General features: G+C 47.7%; 1 protein-coding gene across 1 annotated transcript; it reads right to left on the minus strand.

Moving 5' to 3' along the window:
- Window positions 1–9,724: 9,724 nt before the first annotated feature.
- On the minus strand, window positions 9,725–16,035 carry KRT4 (keratin 4; the record flags this gene model as incomplete). Its single annotated transcript, XM_080812358.1, is given in 11 exon segments — window positions 9,725–9,912; window positions 10,022–10,056; window positions 10,303–10,523; window positions 10,936–11,061; window positions 11,322–11,486; window positions 12,041–12,136; window positions 12,523–12,583; window positions 13,526–13,740; window positions 15,326–15,827; window positions 15,829–15,849; window positions 15,851–16,035. Coding segments are annotated over 11 exon segments (1,815 nt in total).

Here is a 16,035-nt window from a genome sequence, read left to right on the forward strand (position 1 = left end):
CAAGGTTTAACCTCTCCAGGCCTCAATTTCCTTGTCTATAAGATTCAGTTATTAATGATATGTTTCTCATAAGGTCATTGTCATGCCTGGAAAGTACCGAGCATACCACCTGAGTTCAGGCCATGTTCACTATCATTGTTAACTATTTTTGTCAGCTTTCATGCCTGTCAAAAGAATCAATCCCATAAAATGATGATTCCATTTGCATTTATCCATGGAGCCCCCCCCCCCGCCGCCGCCAGGGAATGGGAGCACAGCTTGGGGCTGGATAGATAGAAGCCATATTGAACTCCATGACTTGAGATGAGGGGAAGCAGGGCCTCAGCTGTCAGCCTTCCACAGAGAAACCAGTGAGCAAATACGAAGAGTGTTTTCTGAGCCTTGACTCTCTCAGTTGCCATGTGATAGAATTCCGAAGAGCTCACAGTCTAGACAAGCCAAACCAAGCAAGACTGTAAAACTGTTTGATGTGTAGTAGGTGCTGTGAGGGCGTGGACAGTTGGAAAAACAGGGAATCACACAGGAAGGCTTCATGAAGAGACGTGGGCCAAAACTTCTGAGGAGGGCAGGATTAGACAGAAGGAAAAGCATTTCAGCCCAGGTGGTCATGAGCCAAGTCTCAGGGTTGAAAACAAGCATGGTTGGATTCGGAAAGTGATGACCGTGGCAGACTTTTGTCATTTGTGGCTACACAACATCGTGAACATCATTCCTGCATTTTGGCTATTTCCCACATTGTGATTCCCACCTTCCTAGAACAAAATCCAGAAAAGATGTTCCCAGACTCCTTTGCAGCTGGAGGCCAGGCCTCTGGCCTAGATTCTTCCAATGAGGTAGACCCTTGTGAGACTCAGACTCTGATATAGATGATGTAAGGAGATAGCCGTAGACAGACAAAGCAATTGGGCTTCCTAGAGAGTGCAATGATGGACACATCTGGGCCTCCATGGGCAAGGTAGATGTTGTCACTTTGCCCCAAACATCATGGGCACAACAGCAATGGCCATGTAGTTGTCACCAGAGCAGCCCCCAGGTGTGGCTGAGCATGACACCAGGCTACCCAGCTCCCAGAGATGCCATGGGCAACAAAGTCCCTTAATACACTATTTCTCATTTACATTTGACAGAATGGATGTTCATATTTGCAGGTGTGAGCCCTGACCAATACAGGGATGAGGTAGCCCTGGCTAGAGAAGAAAGGGATTAGAGGATGGAACAAGATGGAAGGCCTGCCTGGCAGAACGAGGTTGCTGTGTGGCTGGGTGTGGGCCCTGAAGTCTAGGGTATGAATCCCTAGGATTCATAAACCCACAGTGAATCAAGGTACCCAACTGTCCCCCAACTGGGGGAGATTCCAGCCATGGCCAGAGCTCACTGATTCTAAGCCATACTTGCATTCTTTTGGAGGGAATTAGCTTGAAGAAGAATCTTCGAGAAGCAAAGTCACAATCCACCATTGTCTTCATCTAGTTCTAGAGCTGGGACCTCTCCAGACAGTAGCAGAAGGAGTGGAAGGAAGGGCTTAATCTACTCTTGTTCTGCTGCCACAATTTCAGAGCAGACATTGCCCATGAGGGAACAGGAAGCCGACCAGGACCTGGGAATGTATTAGCAGGACTAGAACATCGATTCTGATTGGAGAGTCCTCAGTCATACAGGTGATGGAAGCGGAGGAAGCAATCCTGGGTTGAAATTCATGATGGTCCTGCCCAGCCCTCTGGATTGGCAAGACCCAAAAAATATTTGGAAAAAACACAATTGACTTACACTCACCCTGTACATCTGGATTATTTGAAGCTTAATTAAGCATCCTAAGCTCTTTCTCCCTAGATAAATGAGTGAGTCACTGTGTTACAGCATATAAAATCAGCCTCATAGGACGCTGCAACCAGGAGGCTGGCCAGTGTACTGCTCTGCCTCGAGGCAGTCCCCTGTCTTTCCACGAAGCCTCTCCTGCTCTTCAGGATCCCCATGAAAGGCTATTTATCCAAACTTCTGGCTTACCCAGGCCATCAAGGCACCACCCTAAGCTGAGGAAGTTCTTCTTGGATCAAGCTTCAGTACCCTCTGCTCCAGCAGGAGCCCACTTCTTCTTTGTGGGATCAGCGAAGTCAGGTTCTACAGGGGTCTCACCCACCTGACCATGATGCCACTTTGGCTCCCACCACTGTCCAGATCTGAAGACCCCTTTTCACATCAAAAAATTATATTGACCGTCACATAGATTAGAATTTGTACTTTCAGTATTATTGGAGAGCATACACTTTTACTGTGAACTCAACAATGCTTTTAAACAAAATTGCATTTACAATCACATACATTTCAAAATGGTAATACACATGCATGAAAGATGTACGATTTATTCAGTCTACAGACATGTGTGCACATTTGGATGCTTGGAACCCTGGCAATAACACAACAGCCCCTTGAGACCTTTAGCCTCAGGGCTCAAACTCCTTCCAACCAGCCTCTTCCACTGTTGGACAGCTCTGTCCCTTAGACAGGTCTCGCTGTCCCCAGGTGAAGTTCCCTGCCAGGCTGTGCCTTCTGAGTGCCAGCACTGCCATCTTCCCGGCCTTTGTGTTCATCAGCATCTGGTCCTGGCAGGCCTTTAATGGATGTGACCTGAACTGACATGACTTTGCTCTCATCTGGCCTTCCAGAGCAACACTCACAAACCTCCCTGGCTTCTGTAGGACACCTATTCTGATATAAGAAAATACTGTTGAATTTCCAGAAGCTGTTCTCAGCTGGGTTCAATATACCCAGCTGCTTCTCCCAGTTTCCAGCACTCTTCACTCTATTTTGTGAATGAAACTCTTAAAATCTCCGTGCCTCATTAAGGTATAATACTCAGAGGTGACGTAATGCGTGGCAAAACTCCTAGAAGGATCCTTACTGTCTGTGATGTGGATGCTGTGCTTCTTTCAATGCAAGTATAGGTTCTGCCTCCTTCTTCATCTGTTGGCTCACATGGGTCCTTCCTGGGGGAAAAATACAGGCTTTCCCCCAGGCAAACCAGGTAGTCCTGGGCTTGAATCCTGGCTCTGCCTCTCATTTACTTGCGTTCTTGTGCAAGTTACCAAACCTCTCCAAGCCTTAGCTTCCTCATCTGTAAGATAAAGTAATAGCAGATTAGTCTTCCTTAGCTGTTGTGAGAATTGAATCAAATAATGCATGGTAAACACTAAAGATGATACCTAGACATCCTAAATACCCAGAAAACATTCACTATTATTTTGTGTTTGCCATTTTGTGCCGCTCTGGGATGCGCTCCTCTCCTCACATGAGAATGAGCACTAACATGGGCACTTCTGTTGCTCTAGAATAATCACAGATTAATTCAGTGAATTAATTGCTCCAGTGATGACCCAAGCACCCGTTTTCTGCATCAATCCTTTTTTTTAAAGATTTTATTTATTTATTTGAGAGAGGGAGAAAGCACAAGCAGGAGGAGGGGCAAAGGGAGAGAGAGAATCCTCAAGCAGACTCCCCAGTGAGCACATAGCCCAACCCAAGGCTTGATCCCAGGACCGTGAGATCCTGGACTGAGCCAGCCAGGCCCCACTCTCCATCATATTCTTGACTTAATGTCCTTCTTCCACAGATGCAAAACATCAGCCCTGCTCAGCCTTCCCGCACTCTCTATATTCATGAAATGAATATTTATTGAGCACTTACTATTTACCAAGCACTGTTCTAGGCACTGGGAATGCAATAGTGGAAAAAACAGATGACATCCCTAGTCTTCTAGAGTCCCTGTGCCAGTAGGAGACAGACAATAAAGAAATAAATATATATTTGTCAGGCTGTGAAAGGAACTACCAAATAAATGCAGCAGGAGAGGGGAGTAGACGTGACCAGGGGTGCTATCTCAGAGGGTGGTCTAAGGGGACCTGAGCTAAGAATCTGCATGCAATCATGTGAGTAAAGAACATCCTGGCAGAGGGAACCACAAATGCAAAGGCCCTGAGGCAGGAGTGTGAGGACCATGTGAAGAACGGTATGGGGCTAGCACAGCTGAAGCAGAGTGAGGGAAGAAGAGCACGGTGAGGTCTGAGGCAGCTGGGAGACAGGTCAACGAGGCTTTGAGACACTGAATAAGACCAGCTTTTATTCTGAGAGAAGTCTCTGAAGTGTTTTAGCAAAAGTAAGACATGAGCTGACTTTTAAAAAGATGAGTCTGAGTGCTGTGTAGAGATTCAGTTATGGGGTCAAGGGAGAAGGTGTTGAGACCGGCTTCCTCTTCCTAAACTTCCAGGACAGGCACTTGCCTCCCAGTTTTAAACAATTCACTTCCACATCCTGCAGTGAGAATGAACTGAAGGAACAGTACACTTACAGAGAAGAGAAATAAGACAAGAAAACTGAGAGAGATGCTCTCCCTCAATAATCTTTCATCTGTAAGCTTCCTCGGCACAATAGGAGCTCTCCACCGTGTGGGTGCTGAGTCGTGTTTGTCCAGCGTGCTCCTGAAACTGCAGGTTGTCTACAGCAGAAACCTCATCTTGTCCTCAGCAGGAGATTCCAAAAACCACTTGTGAAGTTATGAAATAAATTGCTTGAAACAAAAGCAAAAAGGGAAGGAGGGGAGAAATGTCAACTGATCATTTAACCCAGGGAAGAAAAAGTTAACAAGAAACTTGGATTTTTTTTCCACGCAATGATTTGAAAAGCCGAGCTCTAGCTGTCTCTGCTGCAGACTTCAAGGGAATCAGTTGGACATAAAGCAGAGGGTGTGATCACAGTGGGAAATAAGGTGACTATGGGATACTACTTAAGTTGAGATTCAGTGATTGACAGCCCCCAGCATATGGAAGGTATACAGCAAATACTGAAGGAATGGGTATCAGTAGGAGGAAGACGCTTTTGCCAGGAGACAATGGAGTGATGACAAGCCTCTTGGGTCCTGGAACAATACCTCATAGTAAACAAGAATGGGAAAGGAGGCAGAGCAGTGACAAGGCTTAGCATTACAGCTGTGTGAAACTCCTGACGCGAGTCCAAAGCACAACCTGAGCCTAAAGGCCACACCCTGAAAGATGGTGGCCCAGAGTTCCCTCTTCCTCTCATCCAGAGCTTGTTCTCTCAGACGTGCCTCAGTCTGTACTTATCTAGTCTTAGAGCACAAACCCCAAGCCCCAAAAACCTGGACAATGGGTCAAGCCATGGTCCTCCACAGCCTGGCCTCAACCTACCTCCCCAGCTCCCACTCCCATCACTCTTGCCCTTAAGAGTGGAATTCTAAGGATGCTAAGCTGTTTGGCATACTTAGCTGTGCCACACTTCCCTTCTCTTGTGTTGATATTCTTGCTGCCTAGAGCACCCTTCTACCCTGTGCCTCTCACCCCAGCTCCAGGTCCATACCCTTTTTACCTGGATGACTCCTACAGTTGCTCTTAATAGTCTCCTGAAAGTATGGAAAATCTGTGTCTAATGTGTCTGCCTCCCTGACAGTCTCCATAGGCACACACACACACACACACACACACACACACACACACTAAACTATGTCCTCCTTAAGAGTGATGGTCCCCCTGTAATGCTTGTCAAGCTGAGGATCTTAGACAGTGGATTTGCAGGCAGACAAGTGCCCAGTCTGATGAGCGCAATGCTGCAGCCCCTCAGGGCACCACACAGAGAAGGGAGTATGATCAAAATGAGGCCTGAGGATGCCCAAGGGAATCAAAGGAACAGGGTGAGCCAATAAGGTAGAGTTGCTCAGGACTTCCTGAAAAAAAAAAAAAAAAGATTTCCTCTTAGAGGAGATTAGAATCCTGCCCTCTGCCCATCTCTAATACCCAGGCCTTCCTGTCCTTCCAGACCCAACTTAAATGCCACCTCCTCCATGAAGCCTCCTGTGATTGCCAACTTTTCTAGACTCCCATAGCCCTTGTTTGCAATTCCCAAGAACATGTCTATCAGGTTGCCAAGTTACATATGTTCTTGTTTTTATCTAGTCGTTATTATCCCAGTTGAAAACTCTGTAAAAGGATACTCTAATTCTTATTAGAACATTGCCTAGGACATTTGTTCATCCATTAAACCAACACATCTACTATGTGACAAGCACACTGACCTTGAAATATCAAAATGAATAAATCATGGTCCCTGCCTTACAGAATTCAAAGGCTAATGAATGGGTGGATGGACGGAGAGATAGATGGATGGATGGCTAGATGGTAGACTGAGGGGCAGTGAATGATGGATAGGTGAATGGCAAATGGCAATGCAAACCCTTTCTGTCAAAAAACTCTCCCTAATTCATCTAGCTTTTCCTTTAGATTTTTGAGGACCAAATCCACAACACTTCAAGTAAAAAACCTACAGATGTAGAACAATTTTACATTGACCCCCAAGTCAACGCAAGAAACCATGGACAACAAGGAGCCTGAGTCCTGGGGCTCCCACCAAGACCCTTCATGGCTACAGCCCTACATTCCCAGCCTTCTCCTCATGGGATACAGAGGTAACTGTTCAGTCTCTACCTTCAACAGAGCAAACAGATGGAGCAGATGCTAAAATGGCCTCTTCCCATGGGGCGCCTGGGTGGCTCAGTGGGTTAAAGCCTCTGCCTCTGGCTCAGGTCATGATCCCAGGGTCCTGGGATCGAGCCCTGCATTGGGCTCTCTGCTGAGCAGAGAGCCTGCTTCCCTTCCTCTCTCTGCCTGCCTCTCTGCCTACTTGTGATATCTGTCAAATAAATAAATAAATAATCTTAAAAAAAATAAAATAAAATGGCCTCTTCCCTAAGCCTATTCCTTCCTTTTTAAAAAAAAAAAAAATATTTTATTTATTTATTTATTTGACAGAGAGAGCGAGAGAGCATAAATAGGCAGAGAGGCAAGCAGAGGCGGAGGGGGAAGAAGGCTCCCTGCTGAGCAGAGAGCCCAATGCGGGGCTTGATCCTAGGACCCTGAGATCATGACCTGAGCTGAAGACAGAGGCTTAACCCACTGAGCCACCCAGGTGCCCCTGTTCCTTCCTTTTGTCCCAGGATGCCCACCATCACCTTGTCCTAGGGAGTCATAACAGGGGACAAAACTCCCTTAGTTATCTCCCTAGATAGCTATTTCACTAAACCTTGACCAGTACCCAAGATACAGTAGTTGATCTGCCTTATTTTGAGCTCCTCTGGTGTTAGAATCCAAAGCCTGGGTACCAACAGTAGGCCAAATCAAAATCCCGCAATGGGGCAACACTAAATAAACCCTTCTTTGCTGTATTCACTGCTGACAAAGGAAAGAGACTTCAGAAGTGTTGGCAAGAATTTTCCAAAGCCAGAAGGCTGGACCCAGAGCAGAAGGTCTTGGTAAAGGGAGAGTGACCTAAGCAAATGAGGCCATTGCTTGGGAGCCAGGAGCCTGAGCCAAACCACCTGTGAGGTCGTAGCCGAGGCTAGAAGTCAAGAGCTTGGAGAGTGAGGGTCAGACCAGATGACTCAAATAAACTGAGTTAAAGATCTGCCAACCCACATTTGGGCTATTACAATGTGAGAAGTGATTTTAGTAGGCCTCAATGTAAAGCATTTTGGAGGGGATTGAGCATGTGGGGCCTACCAAGGGGCAGGTAATGCAATCTGTGTCTCCATAGTTCCCTTGAACCCAAAGAACTGGCAGGATCCAATTCAAAGGATCTAAGAGAAGAGCCGTGCTTATTATCTCAGGAGTGGATTTTCCCCTTCAGATAATCCCCTTTGTATAGCCAGGCAGTTCCAAACCTATGGATCATGGCCAGGATCCACTCCCCTGGACTGTTTTGGTAATAGACAGCAATGGAAAACAAGAATGTTTTCCCTCTTTATGTAATCCAGGAGTCTTCTTTATAGAAATAAAACACAAACATACCCAAGTAGCCGCTTGCCTACAAAAACATTTATTCTAAGATACACACCCACTCGATCTGAGTTTCCTATGTAAAGCATTATATTCAACCCCACTCGAGCTGAATACTTCCACACTTTGCTTGCTCAGAGGGCATGAGAAATCCATTAACCTGCCCCCAGCTTCTCAGTGTGGCCCACCACAACCTGCACCTTCCTGGTAGGTAAACCTCAGAAGTCTCTCCCCTGGCACCAACCCTTGACTCCTCCTCCCCACTCAAGAAACTCAGAAAAGAGCCAATTCAGCATTTTCCCAGGGGAGGGGCTGTTGTGGTGGGAAAAAGTCAAAGACTTCCTCCTCTGACACCAGGACAAGACTACAAGGAGATTAGGGCAGGGCTTCTGAAGGACCAGCCTTCCAGCCCAGGAAGCACAGGCCCCTGAGATTAACCCTTTGTTGCTCTGCCCCTAAGCCTTCCTCCGGGTCTGTGTGAAGGACACATGGGTAGGGACTGGTCTTGGGCAAACTGTGTACCCTTCTATCTGCACAGAATAAAGGCCCAATGGGCACTGTGCTACAGGGATTGGAGTCTGAATGAATTACCTGGCAGTCCAGGGTAGGAAGCACCAATTGGGTGGCCAGGGAAATGAGTGTATTCTGCATCTGCAGTAGGAAGGATTTAGGTCAGACCACAAGAGGAGCTGTACAGGAAAATTACGTTCCTCCAGGTATCTTGGAACTGGTCCAGTATGGAAACAGGATGTCCACAAAGGACAGAGATCCTCACCTCTGACTGTCCACACCCCATTCTTCATTTCTTCAATCATAATCTCCAGAGCTGGTCCCAATCAGGCAGTTTCACCTGGCAGCTTCTTACCACTCTAGCAAACCTGCCTCCCCTCTCCCATACCCCTACCACTCAGGGACAGCAATATAGACATAACCCCAGACATAACCATCTGAGATGGGAAAGTGAGCACAGCATGAAAGCATGCTTCCAGCCCTCCACCCAGCAATCGGGACCTTGTTGATTCTTGAAACAGGTTCCTGAAAGCCTTGCTGGTCCAGTAGGATGGAGTCCTCTGCATAGAGTCTCATGAAAATATGGAGGCCTTGCTAGAAGCTAAGTATAAACTCTCCACAAGCTCCCTAACCCCCCATTCCATATTCAGTGGAATAACTGCCTCTCCTCAATTCCTTCCCTCCAGATTCACTGCAGGCTCAGCACTGAGATGGTCCTGTTCTGATTGCCTATCATCTTTATGTCACTGTTGGTTGTTTTGAGTCTGTGACCCTCTTCTATAGGCAGGTTTCAGGCTCCACACTGCATTTCTCCCTCAAGTTAGTTGATGACCTTGATCTGTGCAGACAGATCCTTCAGGCTCCAGCCTCCTCTACTCCTACCTGAATTCTAGAAACTTCTCCCCAGGGAACAAGGACAATGGCTCATAGTGAATGATAAAAGCATTTTATTAAAGATTCACCCAAAGATGGATAGAGGGAAGGAGAAGGGGTGGATGGGACACTGAGGGGTTCCTGTCCTGACCTTGCAGGGCCAGTTGCTGCCAAGTGACAGAGGAGTTTGGTCCTGATGTAGAGGGATATCCGGGATCCTGGGTTGGGAGGGGACATACATGACCTTGATGATTCTGGAGATGAAGCTCCTGATTGTGTTCTCCTCTGACCACGGGAGGTAAAGAGTCAGACCCTTCCCATTCCAGGTGGATCACCAGGCCCAAATCGAGAAGAAACTACCAAACTCCAAGAGGGCAGAGCCCATACTGAGGTGACACTGGTAAGGTGAGCCACAGAGAGGGAGGGTGGAGGTGAGGGTGAAGGAAGCACAGAGACACCAGGGCTGGGCCCAGCTGGGCTCAGGGACTGCAGGGACCTCATCTCCTCTATCGGTGGGATCTCTTGGTCATAGTGGTGGTAGAGATGATCTTGCTGCCAGAACTGCCACAAACACCACCACCAAACCCAAAGCCACTTCCGGAGCCAGAGCCAAAACCACTGCCCAGGCCAAATCCAGAACAGCTTCCTAATCCTCCGCTGATGCCCCCGGCGCTAGCGCCACCACCAACCACAGCTGTAAGAGAGAGGCAGAGGATATGGTTATTCCAACAATACTGTCAATCGGGGGTCTCCACCCAAACCAGGGTGAACAAACAGCCATAGCAGGGGCAGAAGGTACTTACAGATGCTCATGGCACTCTGGCATTCTCCAGACATTCTATGAGGGAGAGAAAGATCAGTGAGTCAGTAGAACCCCACACCATGCTTAGTTCAGTAAACAGGTCTCAAGCACCTATCCCATCCTTATGCAGTCAGATTAAAGGACTGAGTGAACCTGTTGTCTACTGCCCTGCATTGTAATGCACCCATGCGGTAATGAAGCAGGTGGTCCAGCAGAGGTACCAATTCCTGGTACTGAGGTCTCTCCCTCCCTCACATTCCTGGCCTGCCTTCCCTATCCCACCTGCACTCCTCGCCCTCCAGCAGCTTGCGGTAGGTAGCGATCTCCACATCCAGGGCCAGCTTCACACTCAGGAGCTCCTGGTACTCGCGCAACATCCGGGCCAGCTCCTCCTTGGCCTTCTGCAGGGCGGTCTCCAATTCTGTGCACTTGCTGTAGGCATCTTTGAGGGCCAGCTCCCCACGTTGCTCTGCATCAGCCACAGAAGCTTGCAGAGTCTGGCACTGTAGACAATGGCAATGAAGGGGCAGTCATCCGCATCCTGCTGTCAAGGCCTCTCCACCTGTCCTCTGTCCTGCGCCAGCTTTTCTTGGGTTAGGATACCAGGATTCTGTTTGTCCTTCTCCCCACCTACTCTACTCTTAGGCATTTCATTGACTCCAGCCAAGGCCACCAATGTCTCCACCAGACTGATGAGATGGAGAAGAGCCAAGAAACCTTATTTATCAGGGTGTCATGTCAGGTTAAGTAGGGTATTGCTGAAAAGACCTGGGTATGGCTTATATAAGGAGTCACAAAGCCCCTTCATGCAAGCTCAGGATCTTCTGGCCTGAGGCCTGATCTTCTTGTCTGCTATGGAGACACCCGTCTTAGGCCTCCGACATCATACCATGGCCAGAAAATGGTGACACTTACCTGCTTCTTGACATTCTCAATCTCAGCTCTCAGCCTCTGGATCAACCTGTTGAGCTCTGAGATCTCACTCTTGGTATTTTTCAGATTGTCACCATGTTGGTCAACCGAGATCTGGAGCTGCTGGACCTAATATCCAGGAAAACACAGGGAATGAGGGGTCAAGGGTGTTTGGGTAGGGTCTTTTCTCAAGTGAACTCAGCAAGAACAGGCACAATAATGGTGGCAAGGATAATACAAAATGTCATATAGTCTCAAATCAGATGAGGATCAAAGATTCCTGGATGATTAGTTCATCTCTGACTTTTGGGCTTGAGCTGACGATCACCTATTCACAGAAATCAAAAGCAGAGCCTCAGAAACCCCAGGGAGAGATCCCTGACACCCACCTTGGTCTGGTACAGGGCTTCAGCCTCAGCCTTGCTTTTCAGGGCGATCTCCTCATACTGGGCACGGACCTCAGCAATGATGCTGTCCAGGTCCAGGTCCCGGTTGTTGTCCATGGACAGGACCACAGATGTGTCTGAGACATGCGTCTGCATCTGGGACAGCTCCTGTGGGGAAAATATTACATGCCAGGCCCCCAGAGAGTCTTCCCTAATCTCTGACACAGAAATCCACTGTGGTCATGGAAATGGCCATGCCACAGGCTCAGATGGAAGCAGAGCTGGCTGGCATCCCAGTGTGTAAGAAGGTGGAAGAATGGTAAGTTTCTATGTAGAAATCAAGTGATTGATGACATTTCAAGACAGAAAAGTAATGCTTCTAGTCTTCACTGGCTCTCTGGGATCCATAAGCCACCCCATGTCAGCAGATGTTCAGCACATTGAATAGAAGGGAATGGAATGAATTCATATTACCAGGGAAATGCTAGACAGCAAGAAATTCTATCTCATGCAGTCTTGAAATCTAATGACCCTTTCTAAGACAACATCTGGTTTCAAAAACCTCCTGGCTGAGTCTCTCAGTTCAACTCTATCTCTGAGCTTGCTGAGAGCACCCTCAGCAAGTAAGGGAGCTGGAATCCTTTCAAAGAACTGTGACTTCCCACCGCAGCCTCACAGATTTGGGATTCCCTTCTTCAAATACAGGGGGATGGAGTCCTCACCGCAGCAAAGAGGACCCTCAAGAAGCTGATCTCATCGTTCAGAGCATCCACCTTGGCCTCCAACTCCACCTTGCTCATATAGGCGGCATCCACATCCTGCAGAGGAGGCAGGGAAGAAAGATACAAGGTACAGAAATTCCAATAAGGGCAAGGGGGTGTTAAGGGACACACAAAGGTGTTCTCAGCAGCATTTAGGAAAGACATCTCAGCACCAGGAAAAGTGGCAAGGGACTAATCATTTTGATGTCCTCTGCCCTAAATCCAACTGCAGAAATGGAAGTTAATGATCCAAATGGGCATTTTCCCCAACTTCAATTTCTTATGGTCTGGTTCAGTTACCCCCTCCTTTGACCACATAGATCTGGAAAGTACCAAGTGGGATAAAGGAGAGGCCAAGATGGAAACACATGATTCAAGTCAAAGACCACTCCTGAGGGAAAGAGTACCCTCACAGCCCCTTTGGCCCCTCCTTCATGTCTTACCTTCTTGAGGACCACGAAGTCATTCTCTGCAGCTGCACGCTTGTTGATCTCATCTTCATACCTGGGGGTAGAGGTGGGAAGGAGAAGACAGAAACCCCACAATGAGCTGGTGTTTCCTGGACCTCTGCTGCTGGGTTTCAAACACCTAACTCTTTGGAAATATCCAGGTAATTGTCTACATTTTCCCATTTTCATACAAATATCCATTCAACCTACATTTACAAGTTACATATGTGAGATACCAGTCTAAACCCGAGTTTATTCAGAGATGTGAAAATCAAACTTAATAAAGACTGTTTCCCAGATACAAGGTGGGAGGAGGACAAACAGCCACAATCTGGTTCGTTTTATTTCTGTAGAAAGGCTGTCCGTTTGGTGGATTCAATTATCAGGAATGTTGCCAACACCAGTTCTCTTTCTTTGTTGTGAGAATGAATAGAGAGAGGCTGCTGGGATTATCTCAGCTCTGTCATATTAGGAGCATATTAAGAACTACTATGTGTTAAATGTTCATTATGTCCAGTGCTATGCTATCTGATTTCTCAATCTCATTTAATTTCACTTAATTCTCAAAAGCTAACATTATTATCACCATTTTAAAGATGAAGAAAAACAAGGCTCAGAGAGGTTAAGCAAGTTACCCAAGAGCACATAACTAGTAACTAGAGGCCTCGATATTCAAACAAGGTCCATCTGTCTCTATAACCTGTATTCTTCTTACATGCTACACCTCTGCTCATCTGTATGGTTTTTGATCTTGCTTGTATATGGCAAGGCCAACTCCCTGAACGTATCACTTTCTGTTTGAGACAACTCAGAGTTACAAGACTTCACCCCATTAAAAAGGCCCATGTAAATGCAGGAGAACAAACTAGAGAACCTTCCTGACCCTTTTGGGATCTCTTCAGAGCTGGAATTCTAAATGACTGGACAGGAGCCCAAGAGCCTGGGGCATGGCTGGGCAGACTCTTTCAGGCAGCATCCTTCTCTCCTCTGCACATACTTGGTCTTAAAGTCCTCCACGCTGTCCTGTGTGGTCTTCAGCTCAGACTGCAAGCGTCCTTTGTCATTGACCAGGGTATCCAGCTGCTTCCTCAGGGCACTGATGTAGGCCTCAAAGAGAGGCTCAAGGTTTTTGCTGGATGTAGTGGTCGTCTGCTGCTGGAGGAGGTTCCACTTGGTCTCCAAGACTTTATTCTGTTGCTCTAAGAACCGCACCTGTATTTTAAAAATTCACCAACCAACAGATGAGGGCCTGAACCTTTGGCAGGAGGACTGCCCAAGGTCAGCCAGGGGACTCAAGAGCCATGCAAGTAGAGCCACCATGTTGTCACTCCAGGTACCATTCACTGGGATCGAAAGGTGGCCCTGCTTCATGGCAGCAAATGGGTCACATGCGTTGTGGAGAACAGAGCACAGCCAGAGCCACAGAGCCTGACTATGCAGCAAGTACAACTTCTTGACCCCAGGGACCCAGAGGCCCTTGGGGGAAGGTGCCAAAGAGAACATTGAACTTTTAGGGAAGTAATAAAATAAACAAAAGTAGGAGATACAACCACAGTCTGGGACTCTTGCATTTAAAGTGATCCTGACCCAAGGCAATGGAATGATGAATTCACTGACAAATTTTTAAATAAATGGACCTAGTGTGTCTCTTTAAACCTGTGTACAACTGAGTCTGAATAGTTCAGATCAAGGCCCTAGACACATTCTGAGTCTCAGCCAGGCTCACCCTGCAAGGGGACTTCCTGGAACTCTCCCTCTCTCTACAAAGACATCTAACCAGATAAACCAGGGTAGCAGCTTAGCATGATATTCCCACTATGTGCTTCAGAGCTGAAAGAAAAGCAGGTTAGGTTGACTGATCACAGTCTGGACCCAAAAGGTGAGATGAGGGAAGATGAGACAAGGAAGCACAAAACCCTAGGTCTTACTTTTGTATCTATATGTTCTGGAGTCACCATAAAGCCTCTTTAAGCTACCGATGACTTATTCAATGAGTTAGAAGAGCAAACACTGCCACTTGGTCTACTTTGAGATGGATCAGTCTTGCCCCATTCATCTAAGAAGACTAAAACAAATGTACAGAGAGCCAGGGCAACCTTGACTGAGTGCCTATACTCATCCACTCAGTCATTAACCTCTGGCTGACTCAGCAATCTAGGCTGATCTGCTTGCTATCATCCATCATACTTGGCTGCAATTGAGCTTAAAGAACTTGAATCTCTAGACCCTGCATGGAAAAAGAAGTTGGATTACAAAAAGAAAAGGAGACATCCCTCTTCTCTTCAAACAGATCCAGAAATGATCAATTTTTTCCAGGGTCAGGAGGATGAAGGAGATGACCCTCCAAGGTCCCAGACCTTGAAACCCAGAGTCTGTCATTGGCATCGATCCCCTTTTCATTTGGGAAACCAGCCTGGTTTTCTTCAGCTCTGACAACAGAAGTGCCAAGAGTTATGTTAACTATAATTCATTTTAGTTAATTATTAAATTATTAACCATGTCATTTCTGAAACCAAAATATGAGGAAAAGGTGGGATGCCTGGATTCAGAAAAGTTGACCGATCTGCCCAGTATCCCACAGCGCATCTAGGAAGACTCCAAACATTGCACTGGTCTGAGCAGCCTGTACGTTGGTCTCACCAGCCAAGCACAAAAGAGGAAGAATTCCCCTTTAACAGCTGGAACACAGAGGCCCAGAGTTCAGTGGTTTTTAATGCTGCCACAGGCTCCGTTCTGAGATCCCAGGACTCAGAAGCCCTGGTTTCTACCACCTTGTCTGCCCAAGGGGACAGCTCACCTTGTCGATGAATGAGGCAAACTTGTTGTTGAGGGTCTTGATCTGCTCCCGCTCCTCAGTCCGGACCTTCTGGATCTCGGGGTCGATCTCCACGTGGAGTGGGGTCAGCAGGCTCTGGTTGATGGTGACCTCCTGAATCCCGCCAGCAGGGCAGGCAGGGAAGGTAGGACCACCCCGTCCACTGAAGGACCCCCCAAATCCACTACCAAAGTTGCCAGCACCAAAACCAGCTCCAAAGCTGCCAGGGCCGAAACCTCCAGCAGACCCGAAACCAGTGCCTTGTCGGGACCCAGCCATGCTGATGGCGATGCTCTTTCTCCCCCCAAGGTTGTAGAGGCTCCTGCTGCCGAAGCCTCCAGAGGAGCAGCGGCCGGTGCCCCCAGACACGGAGACTGAGCTGAATGTAGCCCTCTTGCCCCCACCGACAACGGCTGAGCCACAGCTAAAGCCCCGGGACCCGCCTCGGACACACTGCTGTTTGGCGATCATGGCTGGTGAGAGCGAGCTTGGAGTTGTCAGAGAAATGTGAGGGGCCAGGCCTGTGAATGCTGCAGCCCTAGCCTGGGTCTCTTATATGTGCTGGAGCAGCAGGGCTTGGTTGCAGGGGCATAAAGGGAAAAATCTGAAACATCTCTGGGCTTGGCCTTTGGCACAGGCCCATCCTTCTCGTATCCTGCTGAGTTTGTCACAAACACACCTACAGATGTCAT

Source organism: Martes martes (genome assembly GCF_963455335.1).
Source record: "Martes martes genome assembly, chromosome: 8".
Taxonomy (NCBI): Eukaryota; Metazoa; Chordata; class Mammalia; order Carnivora; family Mustelidae; genus Martes; species Martes martes.